This window comes from Bufo gargarizans, chromosome 7 (genome assembly GCF_014858855.1).
Source record: "Bufo gargarizans isolate SCDJY-AF-19 chromosome 7, ASM1485885v1, whole genome shotgun sequence".
Taxonomy (NCBI): Eukaryota; Metazoa; Chordata; class Amphibia; order Anura; family Bufonidae; genus Bufo; species Bufo gargarizans.
Window position 1 is genome coordinate 92,812,275 of NC_058086.1, and position 26,215 is coordinate 92,838,489.

The 26,215-nt window shown below is 42.2% G+C and overlaps 1 protein-coding gene across 1 annotated transcript in view; it reads left to right on the plus strand.

Moving 5' to 3' along the window:
• LOC122944176 (E3 ubiquitin-protein ligase Midline-1-like) overlaps positions 1–26,006 on the plus strand; it is a 101,908-nt gene extending 75,902 nt beyond the window's left edge. Inside the window, exons 3-5 of the mRNA XM_044302406.1 lie at positions 21,519–21,614; positions 24,771–24,911; positions 25,896–26,006. Coding sequence (XP_044158341.1) covers positions 21,519–21,614; positions 24,771–24,911; positions 25,896–26,006 — 348 coding nt within the window. The remainder of the gene's footprint in view (positions 1–21,518; positions 21,615–24,770; positions 24,912–25,895) is intronic.
• The last annotated feature ends 209 nt before the right edge of the window (positions 26,007–26,215 follow it).

Genomic DNA, 26,215 nt, shown 5'->3' on the forward strand with positions numbered 1-26,215 from the left:
ATTTTTAGGGATCTTTGTTAAGAGCAGGCTATTCCACAGGTAACGGACAGGACATCATTATTTTCACACATGGCTTCCAACAAGGGCTCTAGTGTACTTGAAACTAAAGCTGTTGAGTAAAGTTACTGAGGCAAGTTAGTGTAACGGAAAGGTTTTCTTCTCCTCGGTCGTCTTCCCTTTCGAGGATATGATTCCATTCATGTTTGTACCTTTGAAACAGTAAACTATTCTGTAAAACTTCACACTGTTGAAATCTGTTCATAAAGGCCTTATCTACAGCGCCTCCCTCCAGAATTAGATAGATGTAGGTCAAATAATCTGCAGAGAGACTGTGCCACACATTTGTACTTTTCTTTGCTTCTTATCATCTGCTCAGTTTTCCAGGCTGCTAAATTTACTTAAATATATCCATATAGTTGCCAATAATAAATAATGCATCTTAAAGGGAATCTATCAATAAGGTAAATGTGAACAAGGCTCCGGTCCAGATGGATTACACCCAAGAGTTCTTATAGAACTTAGTTCAGTTATTGCTGTGCCCCTGTGTATAATTTTTTTCAGAGATTCTCTAGGGACTGGTATAGTGCCAAACGGCAAATATGGTGCCCATATTCAAAACCGGCTCTAGGTCCTCCAAAGGTAATTATAGACCTATAGGCTTGGAAAGTATAGTTTGTAATTGGATTGAAAACTGGCTGAAGGACTGTGTCCAGAGAGTTGTGGTCAATGATTCCTATTCAGAAAGGTCCCAGGTTAGAAGTCATGTTCTCCAAGGTTATTGCTGGATCTCCTATTGTTTATCTCCTAATTTATTTATAAATGGTTTTGAGGATGGGATTAATAGCACCATTTTTATTTTTTTTGCAGATGACACTAGGCTATGTAGTAGCGTGCAGTCTATGGAAGATGTTCAATCACTTAGAAGTCAGCTTGTATTTTTTGGACATCAACTTTGCAAATGAGATTTAATATGGATAAATGTAAAGTTATGCATCTGGATAGTAATAATCTATGTGCATTATATGTCCTAGGGGTAGGGAACCTCCAGCCGGAGGGCAGCATATGGCCCCCGGGATCATTTCATGTGGCTCCCAGCCCCTTTCAGAACATATAGTGAAAATGCTAACATGGGAGGCAAGAGAGGTGAGAACAGCGCTACATTGGCTTTCCTCACCTTCCCTGCTCGTCTTCCGGCCCCGCTCTGTGCCCTGACACATACAGCGCCTTGACATAGTGCACATCTACGTGCACTATGACCTGACGCTGTGCGCTGTCAGGTCACAGTACAGCGAAACTGGAAGACCACCAGGGAGGGTAAGTGAATCTGCCAAGTGGCAGCGCCGTCCAGAGCTGGAGATTTAAGTTTATTTCTTTAATCGTCTGATCTGAGGTCTGTTTGGATTCTGGGGGGTCTGATAGGGTCTGATCTGAGGCTAATTGGGGTGGGGAAGGTCTGACCTGAGGCTGGGGGGTCTGATCTGATGCTGGGAAGGTCTGATGGGGCTGATCTGATGCTAGGGAGGTCTGATGGGGCTGAAACGAGGCTGAGGGATCTGATGGGAGTCTGATCTGAGGCTGATGGAGGTGGGGGGCAGATCTGAGACTAAGAAAGGGACAAAGGCAGGGACAGCATGACTGACATTAATGCCAAATAAAGAACTAAATACATAGACTGCTATGTTTGGTCAAAATGGCACCTATACTATATGTAATATATATATAGTGCAGGTACCATTTTCTGCTGCAAAAATACACTGCTCTAGATTTTTTTTCAATTGAAGTGCAATTTCTGTAACTTACCCCTAAGTTGGTTATATGTTTGACCAAATATAGCAGTCACATTTTTAAGTTGAGAATTTTGTATGGCCTGCGAACGGTTACAAATATCCAAATGGCTCTCTGCAGCAAAAAGGTTCCCCACCCTGTCCTAGGGGATGTAACAATGACAGTCACTTGTAGAGAAGGATTTGGGTGTCCTTGTAGATGATAGATTAAATACGTAACAGCATACAATGTCAATCAGCTGCTTCTAAGGCCAACAGGATATTGTCATGGACTCGCGGGGCAGGGATGTAATACTACCACTTTACAAAGCGTTGGTGAGGCCTCATGTGCCGTTCACTTCTGGGCACCAGTCCATAGAAAGGATGCTCTTTAAATGGAAAAGTACACACTAGCAACTAAACTGATAAGTGGCATGGAGGGTCTTAGTTATGAAGAAAGATTAAAATAATTCAATGTATTTAGTCTTGAGAAGAGACTTCTAAGTGTGTGTGCATGGGGGGGGGGGGGGGGGATGATTAGCCTATACAAATATATATGCGCCCTACAAAAATATTCTGGAAAGGTTTTCCATGTTAAAATCCCCTCAAAAGACAAGGGGCCACTGCCTCTGCCTGGAGAAGAAAAGTTCAATCTGAAGAGGCATCAAGGATTCTTTACTGTAAGAACTGTGAATCTGTGAAAGGACTACCTCAGGACGTGGTCACAGAAGAAACAGTGGACAGTTTTAAAAATGGCTTAGATTAATTCTTAAAAGTAAATGACATTAAGGCCGAATGCACACGGCCGTGTTCTGCGGCCGAGAGCGGTCCGTGGTATGCCGGGTTGGATTCCTGTTCAGAGCAGGAGCGCACGGCGTCATTGGTTGCTATGACGCCATGCGCTTCATGTCACCGCTGGACTACAGTAATACACTATAGCAACCAATGACGCCGTGCACTCCTGATCTGAACAGGAATCCAGCTCGGCATACCACGGACCGCTCTTGGCTGCGGAACATGGCCACGTGCATTCGGCCTAATGCCTATGCAACTGTGTAGAAATTTGGGTCTCGCTTCCTATTCTAAAATTTTCATCCCACCTATGCCTTGGTTGAACTTGATGGACTTGCGTCTTTTTTTTTTTTTTTTTCAACCAAATTAACTGTAAGGTTATGCTGCCTTAATTGAGTAGTGACAGACATGCAGATTTCAGACGTGTGCCGTTCATGAGCTAAAAGTAAGTGGTTGCCAAGTACCATCATCATCATCATCTCAGTCCCCACCTGTAAAAAAGGCTACCGGAGTCATGGTTATTCATCATCTTCTAGTGTCCCAACCCACCAGCTGATATTGGGTAGATTTTTCCTTTGCATTCTCCCATAAAAAGGTGAAGGGGGAGAGGGGATTTCATGAATAACTGTGACTCTTCTCAGGCAGCCATGACTCCTTTTTTTTTCCTGGCCTGGTCTACAATGATTATGATTCTGGTTCTTGGCAAATAACATGGTGCTGAAATCAGTGTGTCTGTCACTACTTTATTCTGCCCCCCAGTGAGGTCAGCATAAGGTTGATGACAAGTTCCCTTTTAATTTTATTAACTTATTGCATATAGTGTTTGCATGTTCATCCTGTCCAGCCTTGCATGTCTGGATTGATTTCCTTTTAGATTTTCATTAAGTTCAAAATTATGAGACTACTCAAATATATACAGGTCCTTCTAAAAAAATTAGCATATTGTGATAAAGTTCATTATTTTCTGTAATGTACTGATAAACATTAGACTTTCATGTATTTTAGATTCATTACACACCAACTGAAGTAGTTCAAGCCTTTTATTGTTTTAATATTGATGATTTTGGCATACAGCTCATGAAAACCCCAAATTCCTATCTAAAAAAATTAGCATATCATGAAAAGGTTCTCTAAACGAGCTATTAACCTAATCATCTGAATCAACTAATTAACTCTAAACACCTGCAAAAGATTCCTGAGGCTTTTAAAAAACCCCAGCCTGGTTTATTACTCAAAACCGCAATCATGGGTAAGACTGCCGACCTGACTGCTGTCCAGAAGGCCATCATTGACACCCTCAAGCAAGAGGGTAAGACACAGAAGGAAATTTCTGAACGAATAGGCTGTTCCCAGAGTGCTGTATCAAGGCACCTCAGTGGGAAGTCTGTGGGAAGGAAAAAGTGTGGCAGAAAACGCTGCACAACGAGAAGAGGTGATCGGACCCTGAGGAAGATTGTGGAGAAGGACCGATTCCAGACCTTGGGGGACCTGCGGAAGCAGTGGACTGAGTCTGGAGTAGAAACATCCAGAGCCACCGTGTACAGGCGTGTGCAGGAAATGGGCTACAGGTGCCGCATTCCCCAGGTCAAGCCACTTTTGAACCAGAAACAGCGGCAGAACCGCCTGACCTGGGCTACAGAGAAGCAGCACTGGACTGTTGCTCAGTGGTCCAAAGTACTTTTTTCAGATGAAAGCAAATTTTGCATGTCATTCGGAAATCAAGGTGCCAGAGTCTGGAGGAAGACTGGGGAGAGGGAAATCCCAAAATGCCTTAAGTCCAGTGTCAAGTACCCACAGTCAGTGATGGTCTGGGGTGCCATGTCAGCTGCTGGTGTTGGTCCACTGTGTTTTATCAAGGGCAGGGTCAATGCAGCTAGCTATCAGGAGATTTTGGAGCACTTCATGCTTCCATCTGCTGAAAAGCTTTATGGAGATGAAGATTTCATTTTTCAGCACGACCTGGCACCTGCTCACAGTGCCAAAACCACTGGTAAATGGTTTACTGACCATGGTATTACTGTGCTCAATTGGCCTGCCAACTCTCCTGACCTGAACTCCATAGAGAATCTGTGGGCTATTGGGAAGAGAAAGTTGAGAGACTCAAGACCCAACACTCTGGATGAGCTTAAGGCCGCTATCGAAGCATCCTGGGCCTCCATAACACCTCAGCAGTGCCACAGGCTGATTGCCTCCATGCCACGCTGCATTGAAGCAGTCATTTCTGCAAAAGGATTCCCGACCAAGTATTGAGTGCATAACTGAACATAATTATTTGAAGGTTGACTTTTTTTATATTAAAAACACTTTTCTTTTATTGGTCGGATGAAATATGCTAATTTTTTTAGATAGGAAATTTGGGTTTTCATGAGCTGTATGCCAAAATCATCAATATTAAAACAATAAAAGGCTTGAACTACTTCAGTTGGTGTGTAATGAATCTAAAATATATGAAAGTCTAATGTTTATCAGTACATTACAGAAAATAATGAACTTTATCACAATATGCTAATTTTTTTAGAAGGACCTGTATATATATATATGTGTGTGTGTGTGTGTGTGTGTGTGTGTGTGTGTATAAAGTGGCCCACAGACATGTTTATCTTTTTATAAAACCTTTTTCCGCTGTGAGCCACCAAGACTTTCATCACCTGGGGAGATTTTTCCAGCCAGTATGCAGCAGAACAACCTGTTAGGCCAGTTTCACACTAGTGCTAAAATGATCCAGCAGAGGTAGAGGAACGACCTTGCAGAGTTCATTGCATCCGGCTTAGTCAGAAGGGGCCGGACCACCTCAACCAGCGTTTTATGCCGGAAACCCTTCAGGTCCCATTATAGTCAATGGGCTCCAAAGGGGAAAGGTAGTATTTGGCAATGCCAAATACGATGAACTCCAGCAGGCTGTTCTACCAGAACAGCTTGCCAGATCATTTTAGCGCTAGTTATTTTTTTTGATTGGGTGACTAAAATAATAGATGGCGGAGGTGCAGTAGACATCGCTTATCTAGACTTTAGTAAGGCTTTTGATACTGTCCCACATAGAAGGCTTATCAATAAAAGTCTTTGGGCTTGGACTCCCATATTGTTGAATGGATTAGGCAGTGGCTCAGGGACAGACAACAGAGGGTTGTAGTCAATGGAGTATATTCAGACCATCGTCTTGTTACCAGTGGGGTACCTCAGGGATCTGTTCTGGGACCCATATTGTTTAATATCTTTATCAGCGAAATTGCAGAAGGCCTCGATGGTAAGGTGTGTCTTTTTGCTGATGACAAAGATTTGTAACAGGGTTGATGTTCCTGGAGGGATACACCAAATGGAAAAGGATTTAGGAAAGCTAGAGGAATGGTCAAAAATCGTGCAACAGAAAATTTATTGTTGATAAGTGCAAGATAATGCACCTGGGCGTAAAAACCCAAGAGCAGAATATAAAATCAGTGCTACAGTCCTAACCTAAGTATCTGAGGAAAGGGATTTAGGGGTCATTATTTCAGAAGACTTAAAGGTAGGCAGACAGACAATGTCATAGAGCAGCAGGAAATGCTAGAAGAATGCTTGGGTGTATAGGGAGAGGCATTACCAGTAGAAAGAGGGAGGTACTCATGCCGCTCTACAGAGCACTAGTGAGACCTCATTTGGAGTATTGTGCTCAGTACTGAAGACCATATCTCCAGAAGGAGAGAAGAGCTACTAAACTGCTACATGGATTGCAGGATAAAACTTACCAGGAAAGATTAAAGGACCTTAACATGTATAGCTTGGAAGAAAGACGAGACAGAGGGGATATGATAGAAACTTTTAAATACATAAAGGGAATCAACAAGGTAAAAGAGGAGAAAATATTTAAATGAAGAAAGACTGCTACAAGAGGACATGGTTTTAAATTAGAGTGGCAAAGGTTTAAAAGTAATATTGGGAAGTATTACTTTACTGAGAGAGTAGTGGATGCATGGAATAGCCTTCCTGCAGAACTGGTAGCTGCCGATACAGTGAAGGAGTTTAAGTATGCATGGGATAGGCATAAGGCCATCCTTCATATAAGATAGGGCCAGGGGCTATTCATAGTATTCAGTATATTGGGCAGACTAGATGGGCCAAATGGTTCTTATCTGCCGACACATTCTATGTTTCTAGTATAAAAGGTGTGCCTCTAATTATAAATGCTGTGTTAAGTGTAGACATATCTAATGTAACGAATGGTAGGTAGCTACATGGCATCCCCAATAAACTCCTTTCTTCTGTCTGGTTGCCATGCAACCGTTTGCTCATCCTGTGTTGTTAATTGTAGCTAAAATGGCAGATCTGGGAGCTGTGGTTATCGTCATGATTGCGCCATGTTGCCTGTACGGAATCTGTCACCACATACCTACAAGTGAAGCTAAGTCTCTCTGTACAGGGAGTGCAGAATTATTAGGCAAATGAGTATTTTGACCACATCATCCTCTTTATGCATGTTGTCTTACTCCAAGCTGTATAGGTTTGAAAGCCTACTACCAATTAAGCATATTAGGTGATGTGCATCTCTGTAATGAGAAGGGGTGTGGTCTAATGACATCAACACCCTATATCAGGTGTGCATAATTATTAGGCAACTTCCTTTCCTTTGGCAAAATGGGTCAAAAGAAGGACTTGACAGGCTCAGAAAAGTCAAAAATAGTGAGATATCTTGCAGAGGGATGCAGCACTCTTAAAATGGCAAAGCTTCTGAAGCGTGATCATCGAACAATCAAGCGTTTCATTCAAAATAGTTAACAGGGTCGCAAGAAGCGTGTGGAAAAACCAAGGCGCAAAATAACTGCCCATGAACTGAGAAAAGTCAAGCGTGCAGCTGCCAAGATGCCACTTGCCACCAGTTTGGCCATATTTCAGAGCTGCAACATCACTGGAGTGCCCAAAAGCACAAGGTGTGCAATACTCAGAGACATGGCCAAGGTAAGAAAGGCTGAAAGACGACCACCACTGAACAAGACACACAAGCTGAAACATCAAGACTGGGCCAAGAAATATCTCAAGACTGATTTTTCTAAGGTTTTATGGACTGATGAAATGAGAGTGAGTCTTGATGGGCCAGATGGATGGGCCCGTGGCTGGATTGGTAAAGGGCAGAGAGCTCCAGTCCGACTCATACGCCAGCGAGGTGGAGTACTGGTTTGGGCTGGTATCATCAAAGATGAGATTGTGGGGCCTTTTCGGGTTGAGGATGGAGTCAAGCTCAACTCCCAGTCCTACTGCCAGTTTCTGGAAGACACCTTCTTTAAGCAGTGGTACAGGAAGAAGTCTGCATCCTTCAAGAAAAACATGATTTTCATGCAGGACAATGCTCCATCACACACGTCCAAGTACTCCACAGCGTGGCTGGCAAGAAAGGGTATAAAAGAAGAAAATTTAATGACATGGCCTCCTTGTTCACCTGATCTGAACCCCATTGAGAACCTGTGGTCCATCATCAAATGTGAGATTTACAAGGAGGGAAAACAGTACACCTCTCTGAACAGTGTCTGGGAGGCTGTGGTTGCTGCTGCACGCAATGTTGATGGTGAACAGATCAAAACACTGACAGAATCCATGGATGGCAGGCTTTTGAGTGTCCTTGCAAAGAAAGGTGGCTATATTGGTCACTGATTTGTTTTGTTTTGTTTTTGAATGTCAGAAATGTATATTTGTGAATGTTGAGATGTTATATTGGTTTCACTGGTAAAAATAAATAATTGAAATGGGTATATAATTGTTTTTTGTTAAGTTGCCTAATAATTATGCACAGTAATAGTCACCTGCACACACAGATATCCCCCTAAAATAGCTAAAACTAAAAACAAACTAAAAACTACTTCCAAAGATATTCAGCTTTGATATTAGTGAGTTTTTTGGGTTCATTGAGAACATGGTTGTTGTTCAATAATTAAAATTAATCCTCAAAAATACAACTTGCCTAATAATTCTGCACTCCCTGTAGATATGCACTTGCCCCCTGAAAGCAACGGCCTTTGTCCCATCCTGTTTGGCCCCAATTCTGAGAAACGAGCACTTTTAGGTTAATGAGGGCATTACCATTGCGCCTCTTTGGACCCGAAACACTGCTCTCTTTTTGTGCCAGCCGCACCCCCCTGACAGGGCCAGGCAGTATAGCCATCATCATGCCTAGCCCTGAAATCTCGTAGCTGCATGTTTGCCTGCGTCATCTGCGAATGCACAGAGTAGTTTCCATCCGCTTGACGAGCTTGTCTTGTACTACACATGCACTGATCACAGAGTTGAACGCGCGGGCACAATTACATCTACGCTGCCTGGCAGGGCCTGGAGGACACAGATGACATAGGTGATCGGAGCTTCGGCTGCAGCTGCAACGCTCTAATTACACCAAGGGGTTAATTTGCATATAATAAAATGCTAGTTTCTCAGAACGAAGCCACCGATCAGGATGGGACATTTAGCAGGCAATTGTACATCTACTGAGTGAGTTGGCGGCATTCCCTTTAACAATCTGGACTAATGTCTGTCCTATATATGCTCAGTCTGAATTTTGGTATCTCTTGTGAAGAACCAGTCACCTAGAAGAGAAGGATCTTCTCTTGAAGCAAAATTAGCTGAGTCACAACTGGCGCTCAACATTCTGGCGACAGACGCCACCGGCATTCCATAGCATTAGGAAGTGAAAATTACAGCCAGCGGCACAATTCTCTGTGGAGCACGGGATGACTGAACATTTCTGGGATTTATGACATTCCTCCCTCAGGCTGTGTGGTATGACAACCTCGGCCTACACTAGGTGGAAGAGGCATTTGCCTACATTATTGTAGTTGAGAACGGAAGGTTGCAGCTTATGCTTAATATTAGAGTTTGTGTTCTGGGCTATGTGAAAGCATGGTGAACCCAAGATGTTTCGTAGCTTTTATATAGAGAAACCAAACTGTACATTGTGATCAATTACTGACCAAGTACAATGTGGACCTCCCAGGAGGTCTTCATGGGTTTTGCAACTTGGTTGTCACTTTGGAAATGTATTGCCTCTGTTAACTTTTGATATTTACACATAACAACATGAATTTTAAGACCATAAAAGGGTTATCCTACAAAGAATTTTATAGCATTTTATATAATATCAACTAAAATACTGTATGTATTTTCCTCTGCTGAGATATTATAAATGTAAGCTTGTGTCCTCCGTGGTCTGGTGGGATCTCTGCTAGTGACTTTCAAGGCAGCGTGGAGAGATTAGCTCTCTTCCAGGAGAAAGACAGTCTCTATAGTGCCCCTAGTGGAGTGACACTGCAGAGACAGCTTTCTTTCTCTAGAGGTAAAGAGCTAATCTGCGTTCTTCTTTTCCTCAGGGAGCACAAAATGTATATGAGACAGTAAGGCCTCATGCACACAACTGTATTTTGTTTCAGTGTCCGATCTGTTTTTTTTGCGGATAGGATGCGGACCCATTCATTTCAATGGGTCCGCAAAAAATGCAGACAGCACACTGTGTGCTGTCCGCATCAGTATGTCCGTATCGTTGCTCCGCAAAAAAAATAGTGCATGTCCTATTTTTTTTTCTAGTTTGCGGACAAGGATTGGCATTAGTACAATGAATCCGCAAAAAAAACAGATGCCATACGGAACGTCATCCGTTTTTTTGCGGATCCGCAATTTGCAGATCACAAAACACATACGATACCGTCGTGTGCATGAGGCCTAAGTCCGTGAGGGCTGAGCGGCAGAACTACCCACTTGATGGAGCCTTCTGCTTCCAGCTCCGTCCAGTTGCTACAAACACCTGATTTTATAGGTGGCGAGAATCAGGCCCCCACCGATCTGATATTGATGACCTACCTGTTGGATAGGTCATCAGTATCTAAAAGGTTAATGACCCCTTTAAAAGAAACCCTGACAGACCCCACTAGTGATCCTATTTTCCTGTTGCTAGCGGCCCCCTCACAAAATAACAGATAATAATTTGCTATATAGTGACGATTGAGGAATAATATTGATAATAAAACAATACTAATTAATGTATTCAGCTTTTATTAACGTATAAGGCGACTTTCACACTAGCGTTTTCAATTCCGATTCATTGTCAATGGGGACAAAATTGAAGGGAACGGAATGCTCCAAAATGCATTTCGTTCCGTTTGGTTGCGCTCCCATTGCGGACAGAATAACGCTGCAAGCAGCATTTTTCTGTCCGCGATGTGGTGCGGAGCAAGACAGATCCGCCCTGGCACACAATGTAAGTCAATTGGGACGGATCAGTTTTCTCTGACGCAATAGAAAACTGATCCGTCCCCCATTGACTTTCAATGGTGGTCATGACGGATCCGTCATGGCTATATAAGACATAATACAACCGGATCCGTTCATGACGGATGCATGGTAACAGAAGCATTATTGCAGATCCATGACTGATTCGCAAAAAATCACTAATGTGAAAGTAGCCCAACAATACCGTTTATAGCACTATTGCCACGCCTGCTGAAGAGCTCCAGATTACATGTAAGATAATACAATGTGTGCATGCATATACAGTATGTATTAAATAGTGTGCATACTGAAGGGGAATATGTGCTAGCTTGCAGATCTTGACAAAATGTTCATTCTAAGGCCCCCGTCACACGGGCGTCGTTGGTGAGGGCCGGATGCGATGCAGGTGTGTTCAGGGAAAATCGTGTGGTGAGCGCGATGACGTCAGCGAAGGTCCTTTTGCAGGTCCTTCAAGAAGACCAAAGAAGAGGATCCCGGCTGCGCGATCAGGTGGATGAGGTGAGTTATGTTTTTATTATTTTTTATACTTTGCATTCTGTATTAAATAATGCTAATAATAAAGTAAATGGGGTCCCGGGTCATAGATCCCTCGTCTCCTTAGCAACAATGCGTGAAAATCACACCGCATCCGCACTTGCTTGCGGATGTGATGCGATTTTCACGCAGCCCCATTCATTTCTATGGGGCCTGCGTTGCGTGAAAAACACAGAATATAGAACATGCTGCGATTTTTTGCGCAACGCACAAGTGATGCTTGAAAAACAACGCTCGTGTACACAGCTCCACTGACATTAATGGGTCAGGATTCAGTGTGGGTGCAATGCGTTAACCTCACGCATTGCACTTACGTGGAATACTCGCCTGTGTGAAAAGGGGACTAATGGTAGTTTAGTCTCCTTATCTGGTTGTTCTGGCCTTTTTTCACAAACATTTTATTATCTATTTCATGAGCTGTCCAGTGATAAGATACATTAGGGTTAAGTCAGGGTCGAACTTGTCGCCTTTATCTGTGGCACCAAGACCACTTTTTGTCTGCAAAACCCTATATAACCTTGTGTATCTTTTGGTGAAGGACTGGTTTATTATACAGTTATTTTGCTTGCCGCACCACTTTTAGGAGTATTATGTGGTTGTTAAATCCCAATAAACAGCCTAAACCACAACCTCATATTCCCAGGAGAATCTCTCTCTGGTATATAAAATACTGAATGGAATTTTAATATATCACAGGGGATATTAAGATGTTCTTTGGTTTGATTCTATAAGTAATTTTAAAGTAGGCATATTTCTGGGACTCGTGGGTTAGATCCATGCTTGCCTATGCTCACACTTTGATAAGACTTCCATAAGTATAAAATGTTTTAATTTAGCATTTGGACTTTTTGTATGTATTACAGAAAGATTTTTCTTGGTATTACTAGAAAATTATTATTTACATCTTGATACGAGAGCTCTTATTGCTAACAAATACATCATTTCAGGTTCAGATACTCTTTTAAGAGAGACTACACACACCACACCACACCAGGGTTATATTTAATCTATTTCATTTAATGTTTGTGTCGTTAAAAGATATTGACAGTATCCACTATAACAGTGACCTCCACAGCCCCTCACCCCCTTAACTTTGACCTTTAAAGCAGCCTTCCCCTTTAACAGTAAGTTCCACAGCACCCACCCCCTTGATGGTGACCTCCACAGGGGCCTCCCCTTTTAACAGTGACCTCTACAATACCCGCCCCTTAACACTGACCATAGGTTTCAGTCCCCTTAACTGACCTCCACCATTCTCGACCCACTTAGCAGAGACCTCCACAGCGACTGCCCCTTTTAATAGTGGCCTCCACTGTCCAATCCTCCCTTAACAGTGACCTCCAAAGTGGCCTGCCCCTTAACAGTAACATCCACAGCACCCTCTTCTTTAACAGTGACCTCCACAGTACCCAGTCTCGTTAACATTGATTTCCACAATAACCCGCCCCTTTAACGGTGACCTCCACGGAGCTCCATTCCCTTAAAATGGGACTTCCACAACACCCCACCCACTTAACACTGACCTCCAGCAGGCGTGGACTAACCAGATCAGGGGGCGTGGCTGGGGCCTGGGAGTGGGGGTTTTAAGTTTGTCTTTTGAGGCTGGCCTGAATGACCACCCTACTTGCCCCCTGAACTGTGACTTCCACAGCACTCCGCTGCCTTAACAGTGTCATCCACAGCGCTCTGCCCCTTTAAAGCTGACATGCAGCAGTGAAGAAAAATGGCTGGGTTGTTATGGAAACCTGGTGTAAAACTGTGTGTATGTGGAGACTAAGGCCCTGCGAGCTTCTATTGGCTGATAAGGATCATGTGACCGTGTGTATGGCAATTGGGATATGAAGAGAAAGACCTGCAGGCTTCTATTGGCTAATGCAGGTCATGTGATGTGCCACATTTGCATTTTTTGGGGGGAAATATCTCAGGAACGCTAAGTCCTTGAGAGCTGAGACCCGGTCTAAAACCTTCACGGACACCTGATGTACCCGCGTGCTAAATTTCGTGATTTGTAAATGCGACGGTGCGGATTCCTTTTAGCGGACATACATGCATGCATACATACATACACTCAGCTTTTTATATTAGATATAAGTAAATGTATGTAAGGTAATAGTGATAATTGGGCAAATGTATATCCTTTTAGCAAATTAAGTACAAAGAATTAAAAAAAATTAAAACACAACACATAATTACTAATTACATCCACACTTCACCTAGAGTCCTGACTACATCCAGAATGAAGGTGCTTACATCACTGATTGAGTTAGCGTCACCTGACAGCGACACGTCACCTGACAGCGACACGTCATCTAGGGAGTCCGTTTCAGCTAAACTAGTAAGAGACTCGTCTGTGAAGGTTCTCATTTATTCAGGTCATGGTATATATCTGTAAAGAATAAATCAAGGCACCTGGACGTACTGTAGATTTCTTGAAAACGTTTCACTCGTTCTTCCAACGAGCTTTCTCAATTCTGAGTGATTGTACAAAAATTGTACAAAAATTCTGGGAATAAATATGTAACTGAATCCACATCTGGTAATTATACCCAGCATTGGGTCAAAGGTGTTGATTCCATTATCCTAATTGGAGTCAGTAGGTGATAAAGACTTCCCAGAAAAAGGTGTCAAGACCGCATTGTATGTGGCAGACAATAGATGTCGAACCCCCCCCCCCCCCCCCCACCTCTATTCAAGCTTGGCTTCTCCATTTTTACGTAGATGGCCTCCTTCACGCCTCGTTTGTACCAATCGGCCTCCTTATCCAAAACACGTACTTGACTGTCTTCAAAGGTGTGACCTGTTACTTTTAGATGTTAGTACACGGCTGAATCTTGACCATACGTTTTGGCTCTTATATGCTGAGCCATACGCTGATGTAGTTGTTGTTTTGTTTCGCCGATATACAGTTCTGAGCATTCCTCATTGCACTGGACTCTGTTACTTTTAGATGTAAGTACACGGCTGAATCTTGACCAGAGGTTTTGGCTCTTCTATGCTGAGCCATACGCTGATGTAGTTGTTGTTGTTTTGTTTTGCCGATATACAGTTCTGAGCATTCCTCGTTGCACTGGACTGCGTACACAATGTTGTCCATCTTGTGTTTAGGCGTTGGGTCTTTGGGGTGAACCAGTTGTTGCCTCAGTGTGTTGCTGGGTTTGAAGCAAACAGGAATGTGATGTTTATTAAAAATCCTTCTGAGTTTCTCAGACACCCCAGCTACATATGGGATAACCGTATTCTTGCGTCTGTCATGCTTCTCACCCTCACTGGTAGTCTTGGTGGTCTTTCTTCTCCTTCCTTCTGTTTTGACAAAGGCCTAAACTGGATACCCACAAGTTTTAAGTGCCCCTCTGAGGTGTTTGAGTTCCTTCGCCTTGGCCTCTGTGCTGGTGGGGATTTTCTGTGCCCGGTGGTGTAGAGTCTGGATGACTCCCAGTTTGTGGTCTAGAGGATGGTGGGAATCAAATAGGAGGTACTGGTCTGTGTGTGTTGGTTTTTGATAGACCTCTATTCCCAGTTTCCTTCCCTCGTCCAGAAACGCCAGTTTGTTGTTCTGCATATCTTCCCGCGTGAAATTGATGTTATGATCCACTGAGTTGATGTGGTCGGTGAAAGCCTGTAACTCTTGTTTATGAATTTTAACCCAAGTGTCATCCACATATCTAAACCAATGACTCGGTGTAATTCCCTTGAAAGTGGTCAGGGCTTTCCTTTCTACTTCCTCCATATACAGGTTCGCTACAATAGGCGAGACATTGTGTACGCAGTCCAGTGCCATGAGGAATGCTCAGAACTGTATATCGGCGAAACAAAACAACAACTACATCAGCGTATGGCTCAGCATATAAGAGCCAAAACGTATGGTCAAGATTCAGCCGTGTACTAACATCTAAAAGTAACAGGTCACACCTTTGAAGACAGTCAAGTACGTGTTTTGGATAAGGAGGCCGATTGGTACAAACAAGGCGTAAAGGAGGCCATCTACGTAAAAATGGAGAAGCCAAGCTTGAATATAGGTGGGGGGGGGTTAGACATCTATTGTCTGCCACATACAATGCGGTCTTGACACCTTTTCCTGGGAAGTCTTTATCACCTGCTGACTCCAATTAGGATAATGGAATCAACACCTTTGACCCAATGCTGGGTATAATTACCAGATGTGGATTCAGTTACATATTTATTCCCAGAATTGTTGTACAATTTTTGTACAATCACTCAGAATTGAGAAAGCTCATTGGAAGAACGAGTGAAACATAGAAACATAGAATGTGTCGGCAGATAAGAACCATTTGGCCCATCTAGTCTGCCCAATATACTGAATACTATGGATAGCCCCTGGCCCTATCTTATATGAAGGATGGCCTTATGCCTATCCCATGCATGCTTAAACTCCTTCACTGTATTTGCAGCTGCCACTTCTGCAGGAAGGCTATTCCATGCATCCACTACTCTTTCAGTAAAGTAATACTTCCTGATATTACTTTTAAACCTTTGCCCCTCTAATTTAAAACTATGTCCTCTTGTAGCAGTTTTTCTTCTTTTAAATATTCTCTCCTCTTTTACCTTGTTGATTCCCTTTATGTATTTAAAAGTTTCTATCATATCCCCTCTGTCTCGTCTTTCTTCCAAGCTATACATGTTAAGGTCCTTTAATCTTTCCTGGTAAGTTTTATCCTGCAATCCATGTACCAGTTTAGTAGCTCTTCTCTGAACTCTCTCCAAAGTATCAATATCCTTCTGGAGATATGGTTTCAAAAAATCTACAGTACGTCCAGTTGCCTTGATTTATTCTTTACAGATATAGTAAGAGACTCGACTGGGAAAACGCTATCTTTCGTATGCAAAGGTGTTCCTTTTATAGGTGACCTTCAACTGCCTTCATAGAGTCCCAACTTTTATACCGGCTGAATAAAGAGCTTCACCCCCTATTGGACTATAGGCAGCTTATGCAATCCGTAGCGGGCACTGTGCCTGATCTTATTTATCTGTTATTATTACAGACCTCAGAGCTTTCAGTTCCCTGATCTGCAATACATCAGAATCCCATAGAATGGCAACTCTAGGACACCTCTTCTCTTCTTAGAACTCTGGGTTGTGCCATTCCTCTGCTACTCCTCATAGAAACAGTGGGCTTTACCATTTCCAGTTACCAAAAGATATGTCCCTGCACACAGTTACTCTATGAGCACTGGTTAGACAGTGTCAGTACGGTAGGGACACACACACACCCAACTGGTAATGCCCAGTTTTCATTTTATTCATTAATTTCTAAAAGGAATAATGGAGGAATGGGTAAATCCAATAGATCTAAGAAAAGATGGTCTAAATTGCTAACACAGATATGTCAGGAGATCTAACTAAATATACTAGGTACGGAACGTAAAATGTACATGGCTTGGGAAGATTCATCTCCTAAAAGCACCCGTCACCAATTTCTGCCACCCCATCAGACACCCCCGGTGACCATTTCGAAGTACCTAAAGTACACTACGTGCAGAATTATTAGGCAAATGAGTATTTTGACCACATCATCCTCTTTATGCATGTTGTCTTACTCCAAGCTGTATAGGCTCGAAAGCCTACTACCAATTAAGCATATTAGGTGATGTGCATCTCTGTAATGAGAAGGGGTGTGGTCTAATGACATCAACACCCTATATCAGGTGTGCATAATTATTAGGCAACTTCCTTTCCTTTGGCAAAATGGGTCAAAAGAAGGACTTGACAGGCTCAGAAAAGTCAAAAATAGTGAGATATCTTGCAGAGGGATGCAGCACTCTTAAAATGGCAAAGCTTCTGAAGCGTGATCATCGAACAATCAAGCGTTTCATTCAAAATAGTCGACAGGGTCGCAAGAAGAGTGTGAAAAAACCAAGGCGCAAAATAACTGCCCATGAACTGAGAAAAGTCAAGCGTGCAGCTGCCAAGATGCCACTTGCCACCAGTTTGGCCATATTTCAGAGCTGCAACATCAGTGGAGTGCCCAAAAGCACAAGGTGTGCAATACTCAGAGACATGGCCAAGGTAAGAAAGGCTGAAAGACGACCACCACTGAACAAGACACACAAGCTAAAAAGTCAAGACTGGGCCAAGAAATATCTCAAGACTGATTTTTCTAAGGTTTTTTATGGACTGATGAAATGAGAGTGAGTCTTGATGGGCCAGATGGCTGGATTGGTAAAGGGCAGAGAGCTCCAGTCTGACTCAGATGCCAGCAAGGTGGAGGTGGAGTACTGGTTTGGGCTGGTATCATCAAAGATGAGCTTGTGGGGCCTTTTTGGGTTGAGGATGGAGTCAAGCTCAACTCCCAGTCCTACTGTCAGTTAATGGAAGACACCTTCTTCAAGCAGTGGTACAGGAAGAAGTCTGCAAGGTAAGAAAAACATGATTTTCATGCAGGACAATGCTCCATCACACGTGTCCAAGTACTCCACAACGTGGCTGGCAAGAAAGGGTATAAAAGAAGAAAATCTAATGACATGGCCTCCTTGTTCACCTGATCTGAACCCCATTGAGAACCTGTGGTCCATCATCAAATGTGAGATTTACAAGAAGGGAAAACAGTACACCTCTCTGAACAGTGTCTGGGAGGCTGTGGTTGCTGCTGCACGCAATGTTGATGGTGAACAGATCAAAACACTGACAGAATCCATGGATGGCAGGCTTTTGAGTGTCCTTGCAAAGAAAGGTGGCTATATTGGTCAATGACTTGTTTTTGTTTTGTTTTTGAATGTCAGAAATGTATATTTGTGAATGTTGAGATGTTATATTGGTTTCACTGGTAAAAATAAATAATTGAAATGGGTATATATTTGTTTTTTGTTAAGTTGCCTAATAATTATGTACAGTAATAGTCACCTGCACACACAGATATCCCCCTAAAATAGCTCAAACTAAAAACAAACTAAAAACTACTTCCAAAAATATTCAGCTTTGATATTAATGAGTTTTTTGGGTTCATTGAGAACATGGTTGTTGTTCAATAATAAAATGAATCCTCAAAAATACAACTTGCCTAATAATTCTGCACTCCCTGTAGAAGTACGCTGCTCTAATAGTTAAAACACGCTTGTTCTAAACGTGGAGCAGGTAAGCGGAGAAGGATTTACAGCGTCATAGACATTTAGTATAAGGAGTAGACAATTACTTCTCTCACGTTATTGTTTTATAACCTGCTCTCAAACATTCTGAATTTTGGCTTTTACATGATCGTCTGACAAGGGTAATAAGGTTATGACACGTTATATTATAATATGCAGTATATTTCATTACCTGTCACTAAGTGATATTTAAACTGAAGTAGGTCATTTATATTTAAGTATCCTGTGTCGTCTGAAATCGTAAAATGAAATTCCTTCCTGCAGGGCCTATAAATTTGATATATGAATCTGCTTTTTTGCTATCCATAGGCATGCTCTATGTAAAATGATTTAGCTGCAAAAATAAACAGTGTAGTTTACAGCACTATTCCTGCCGTCAGAGATACCAGAGCCCTAACACACTGGGGGGGCCAATGGGGGTGCAGGGGGCGAAACTCCATTGGCCGAAGATGAGATCTGTCAGGATAGGCGGATAGCCTTGACGCTAGTGTGAACAGAACCTAAAAATCCTATATAAAAATTTGAGAACAATCTAAACTACCTAAAAATATATAATTACAGATAATAATCTCGTGATGGTTTCTGTACAAATTTTTACACTAGTGATTATTATTAAACCAATTCTCCTGCATCAGTTTTACTTTATCTATTGGTAATATATGCATAAAAATAGTAAAAGAGGGCGCATTGGAGGTGCTAATAGTGTGTCCGTAAAGGTGTTTTGTGTGACATGAGAAAAAAATACCAGTAAGGGCTCGTTCACACAAACGTTTTTTGCGTTCCGTATACGGGCCCTCTTTTTGCGTTCCATATACGGAACCATTCGGTTCAATGGTTCCACCAAAAAACGGAATGTACTCTGTATACATTCAGTTTCCGTTCAAAGACAGAAAATGTCCTATAATTGCCCGCAAATCGCGTTCCATGGCTTTATTCAAGTCAATGGGTCCGCAAGAAAAACGGAACACATACGGAATGTACTCCGTAAGTCTTCCGTATACTTTCCGTGTTTGCGGAACCATCTATTGAAAATGTTATGCCTAGCCCAATTTTTTTCTATGTAATTACTGTATACTGTATATGCCATACGGAAAAAACGGAACTGGAAAAACTGAGCGCAAAACACTGAAAGCCATACGGTTGTGTGAACGAGCCCTAATTCAGTAAATCAGTATTGCCTCTTTTGTTCCCTCCACATATGTATTTAAAGGGTGTGGACACTTTTGGGGGGCAATTGCATTCTACTCAGTCTAGGCTAAAAGCCATTTTTTGAGTTGATCTTTATTACAAACAGTTTTTCCTCTATAGCTTTCACTTTTAGTACATCTACAGACTATCGCTCTCTGCCTCTCTGCGTATTGAATCCATCAGGGAGCTACTGTGATGGTTCAATCTGTAGCCATTAACTCTGAACTCCTGACAGCTTATAAACAACCGTTGTAGCTAGGGCTGCACGATATATCGAAAAAATAATCGAATCGCTAAATGCGATATGGCCGACCCGAAAATGCCACGATTATATATGAAGGGGCCCCGCGCACATAACTGGCTTTGTGTGTAAAGTATTTTACTACTGTGTGAAACAAGCTCTCTCCTATTGATAAAATGGCCAGCCTCTGTACTCACTTTCACGATGAATGCACTGCAGCGAACGGTAGCGTGACTGACGTCACTTAGTAACGCTCCTGCTTCCTGAAGTGGGAGGAGCGTTACTAAGTGACGTCAGTCACGCATCGGCCGGCCAGCTCGCTGCCGCTCGCTGCAGTGCATTCATAGTACTGTGAAAGTGAGTACAGAGGCTGGCCATTTTATCAATAGGAGAGAGCTTGTTACACACAGTAGTAAAATACTTTACACACACAGCCAGTTATGTGCGCAGTTTAGGACACATAGGGCCATGAGGGGGACCAGCATAAGATGCTATATGTGTGTCTTATGCTGGCCCCCCTCATGGCCCTATGTGTCATAGCACACATCCCCTATAACAGTGCCATCCACAGATCCACCCCATAACAGTGCCATCCACAGGTCCCCATAACACTGTCCTCCACAGATTCCCCCAGACTACTGTCCTCCACAGATTCCCCCAGACTACTGTCCTCCACAGATTCCCCCAGACTACTGTCCTCCACAGATTCCCCCAGACTACTGTCCTCCACAGATTCCCCCAGACTACTGTCCTCCACAGATTCCCCCAGACTACTGTCCTCCACAGATTCCCCCAGACTACTGTCCTCCACAGATTCCCCCAGACTACTGTCCTCCACAGATTCCCCCAGACTACTGTCCTCCACAGATTCCCCCAGACTACTGTCCTCCACAGATTCCCCCAGACTACTGTCCTCCACAGATTCCCCAGACTACTGTCCTCCACAGATTCCCCCAGACTACTGTCCTCCACAGATTCCCCCAGACTACTGTCCTCCACAGATTCCCCCAGACTACTGTCCTCCACAGATTCCCCCAGACTACTGTCCTCCACAGATTCCCCCAGACTACTGTCCTCCACAGATTCCCCCAGACTACTGTCCTCCACAGATTCCCCCAGACTACTGTCCTCCACAGATTCCCCCAGACTACTGTCCTCCACAGATTCCCCCAGACTACTGTCCTCCACAGATTCCCCCACATAACTATGTCATACCCAGCCATGTCAGCGGCTCATATGGGAAAATACAAGCAAATAGACCTCTAGCACAATTCCCTTTTAAAATATTGCATATTGTTATCGCAATTTTTAGGGCCCTAATCACATCGCACTAAATTCCCATATCGTGCAGCCCTAGTTGTAGCAATGAATGTTTAGGAGCGGTCAGGAAAATACAGATAAAAGCTACAGATCGAGCCATCAGAGCAGCTCCCTGAAGGATCCAGTGTAAGGCCCAGTGCAATAGTCTGGAGATGCAGTGAAAGTGAAAGCTATAGAGGAAAAATCTGTTGAATATTTTTAATAAAGACCAACTGAAAAAAAAAAAAATTTTAGCTCAAAATGTGCATAATCCAATGATTAAAAAAAATGCCTCAAATATGTCCATAGCTTTTAACATATCTCAAAATATTAACTGTCCTGTATTTTTGTATTTTATAGCAAAGCTTGGAAACCAACCTCACCAGCCTCATCAAAAGGAACACCGAGATGGAAATGCTGTTAGCCAAGCTTATTCAGACGTGTCAGCATGTTGAGGTGAGTTCAAAAATCCATCATTATAGCCATAGCATTGAGAAATACACCCAGTTGAGGATTATAATGACTTTCTTTTTTAAGAATGGTTTAGATCCTTACAAGGCAGAGGATTGTGCCTGTTGATTCTTGAAGTTTTGCTATTTTCTATTGTTGCACTGGCTGGAAAAAACATCGGAGACACTTAAAGGGGTTGTGTTAGAATTTTTCATTCTCCTGAAACTGTGCTATTCTTGTCTTTGGTCTTGACTAAGTCTGTTATTAACTTGTACAGGCTAAGCTGCAGTACCAGACATAGTCCATGGGCAAGAGTGGTGCTGTTTCTGGTTGAAATAACGGACCTTTTTCTAATCCAATTTCCTCTCACTATCTCTTTAGACCTGGGATGCATGGAGAATGTCACAATCATTTTACTATCGAGCTTTAATTGACTTTGTATGTAATCTTGTGGACTGCAGCTGTATTTTCTGTACTTGACCAAATACATAAACCAAAAAATGTCTATGGCCGTGAACATTGCACTATGAAAATGCAGTCTGTACATGTTATAGAGCAGGAGGAGCTGAGCAGATTGGTACATCATTTTGAGGGAAAAGGTTCAGTAAATCTTCTAACTTAGGAATCTAACCCTCGGCTCCTTATATGCCGAAGAGTCCAGTGGGCGGTCCTAACTGGCAACTATCTCTATATATAAGTCTATATCACTTATAGGACCACCCATGTGACTACTGAACTCAGATTGTGCAGAGATTTTAATGAATAAATTACATAATTTGCTCTTTTCTCCCCTCCCCACAAAACTATACATCAATCAGCTCAGCGTCTCCTGCTCTATAACATGCTTCCTGCAGATTACACTACAGTTTTATGATGACAGGAGCCCTTTAAAGAGGTTGTCCAAAGACAAATATTCAGCAGTTTTCAAACTGGCACCTTTGTAACGGCATGTAATATTTTTTTTTAGCATAGCCACTGAATTATTCAATTAAATGTATCTGTATAGCGCCACCTGCTGTTTTTTCTTTTACTTATTTCTCTGTCCACCTTTGCTGAGATGGACGCACATGCTCAGTTTCATCCTTCAAATGCCTCTTGAACGGTGATTGGGATAGAGCTGCAGCAAAAAGGACACCCCTCCTGAGCTTCCAGCTCGATATAAATCTAGCAGAGCACTTGGAACAATGAATGAGATGTTTGGATCCATGTAAGATCTAGAGCTGGTTCTAGCTTTGTTAGAAAGACATTGCCATTTACTATTTGATAGTCATGGGGTAGCCCCCTTAAGGACCAGCTCTTCTGCAGTCTTTTCGCAGGGATTTCCTGCCATTACATAAAATCCACCTAAACGCATTTAATTCATGATGTTGAAACGCTTTGATTCATGTCGGATATTTCCTGTTCAGGGTAACGGAGCAGAGTGGTTCCAATCTTAGAAACTGTCCCAAGCGTGCGTCTTACTTTTAATGCACAATGTATACAGATTGTAAGCTGCGGAAATTGGTTCCTCCTTGGGATTACTTTCATCAGCTGTGCTCCGTAATGATTTTTCCTCCGTACGTTTCGGCTTGTGATGATTATAGAACACTTGGCTTCTTGCGCATCTGCTTTTACTTTCCTGACAAACTATCACAGGAATCTAATTGAAACATCAAAATTTTAAAAAAATTGTGTTTTCTCCGCAGCAAAGCGTTTAAAGCACAGATACTTTGAAGTGGTTAGGTCTTCCGCCACCCCCACTCCCCCTTTTCTATGCATCTTTTTTGAAATTGTGACTGATGCTATCTAATGAGAAGCTTGACAGAGCCTGATCAAAGCGGAGGCACTGAGCTCTGGTATTATCCGACATGTGGAAGTGTCAGTGTCTTAATGGGGAAACCGCATTAAGAAGGTTGTTTTTCATTGCACAGGCCGCTGCATGGCTCAGCGTAGATTTACAATGCCAACGTGGCCGGGCTGTAAAAAAGCACCACTCCTGTCATTAAGTCATCACTAAAATCTGACGCTAGAGAAACTAAAAACAGGTATTCGGTGCGTGTCTGAGCGCCGGATTTCATAGCAAAGTCTGGATTTCTTTTCTTTCATCTGCCATGTATTAAATGCATTGTGCCGTAAAGCTGATTGTTGCTTTTGACAGCCATTCATAGGAACATCAAAGAGAAAGGAGTCGTTCAGTTCTAAAGAACAGCGACTTTGGGTATACGTTACATATGTGGAATTCTGGGAACATTAAGGAAAAGCCCCATTTGGTTGCAGGCTGCGAAGCAGAACATGAAAGGGGGAGGTCCTCTACATCCGGTTGTATGTTCTACGGTGCTAAGGATGCCTGGCCATTGTGGGCCTCTGTTCTAATTGGCATCAAGGCTTCAGAAATGAAAGGGGCAATGATGAAATCGACACCCATTTTTTCCCCAAAGAATTTATTAAATGTGCAGCCATGGCGGGACCAGCAAAAACGTATATACTCCATAAGGGAGCGCTTAAAGAGGTTGATTAAAAAAGGCAGGGATGCTATTTGAACAGTTAAAAAGAAAAAAAAAAAAGAGTGAGGAGGTTACATCTGTGAATCCAAGACCTCAAGTTCTCATTCCTTCACTTACAGATCATGTAAGGATACCTGCACATGTAGCAGAATATGCTTAGTTTTTCCATGCGTGGTATACTACCACCAATCTTATGTACACTTTGCAGATGTTTTAACCTGCTGTGTTGATTTAGAAATCTGCGTTTTTAGCTGCAGATTTCACCAACCGCATCTAATCCGCACAAAGAACTGCTGTTAGACATTGCGGCTTATAGTGCTGTTTGTGTGCAGAAACGCACAGAAAATTGTGCTGCTCTTCTGCACGTTGACCTGTGTTCCGGAACCCTAAATGTCCATAAAAGTTAAAACTCATCTCTCACACAGTATTATAAAGGCTGTGTGTTTCCTGTAATACAGTTACAGTATACTAGTATTTGAACTGATCGGAAATATCACCCCTTTGTAAAATACCTTTCTCCTCTTGTGTGACTTGTTGAGTGCAGACAATTGTGGTGACCGCTAAAAGGCTGACAGTGTAGGAAATAATTTTTATGGGAAATAATTCAGCCTGTGACTGTGAAACTAATAAAAAATAGTCTCTTTATGTTTCCCTTTGACATTTTCTTCTATTTTATCAGCTTGCATTTAAGGTTTATTTCCTAGGTGAAGATCTCACAAGTAGCATACTATACCGTACATTGATGGATAAATGTGTGGCCCAGATTAAACCTTGTGTGGCAGGAATTTTTGTTCTCAAGTGGCATGCTGGGGAACAGCCAGTAATACATGAGGAATATGTTTTTATGGCCCATTATAAAGCACTCAAATTATGGTTTTGTTTGTCCTTTTGGCAATGTTCCCAGAATTAAGGCTCCAGAGCCACCAGCGCTTTGGACCTAACATGACTCTCTACCGTACCACCCAGGTCTCTCATTGAGTAGTTCCTTTACATTTTTTGTTCCAGGTCAATGTATAAAACTAACTCTATATGTACTGCATGGCTTGTCTTTATTAGCTCTTAGGATTTAAACCTAACAGTCTATGAAAAATAAATATACCACAAATTGGAAAGGTCTTTGGAATAAAATATGTAATAAATGGCTGTGTCTGGTTCTTAGGATATCGTCTATCCTTAACTGTACCTACTTCACGCTTTCTTGGTCTTGTTTAAGTATTCAACATTTAATATGGTGACCTGCATTATAAATGTCTATAAACACCTCTTGACCTCCCATGTAATTGTCCTCTTATGGTAATGTTCAGTTGCCAAAATGGATTAAGTTTGATCAAACATGCCTCGGAGTCATCTCATTCACATGAATATTGTATGACGATTGAGTTTCACCAGGGCAGTGAATTGAATTATGTACTAGTGCAACCTGCAGACCCTCTCAGACAAAGAGGAATCTGTTTTGGATGAAATTTTATTAATGAAATATATGGAGATAATGGACTCTGTTTTCTTCAACTTTTTAGATTGATTTCCCAACAGGAGCTTTACAAATGTGCATAACAAAACTTTCGAGTTCAATCTTGGACTTTTTCCATACTCTCATAAAAATGCCCAAGACAACTTTTTGAACAAGCAGAAACCAAAGCTGGGCGTGCATATTAGATTAATGCTGGCCGAACTTGCTGAATTAGGCGAGACCTGCCAACCATTTCATGTATACAGGGGTGTCTAACTTACCCCAACGGCAATCATCGTTTCTACACAGCGTTAGAATTGTTCTGGCTGTTTGAGTCCTTACAACTTCTTGTAGCTACCTAAATATGAAGGATTTGCAAGGATTTGTCCAACCTGTTCTAATTTGATTGAAAACTTCTTGATCAAACCAAATCCTAAAATACCATTTACCTTAGCCAACACATAATTGATGGTCCTCTTCTTACATCCATTGGGTCACCAAAACTCAAAATAACGCACAGCATTCTCTTGCCAGAAAAATTGATGCTGATCATGGTTCGAAAGTGACTGTCACTGCATACATACTTAATTTAGCAGAAATGTTTTATTTTCAGTTAAAAACTTAATAATCCTTGAATAACTTTAAACATGAGTTAATAAAGTACTGTGAACATT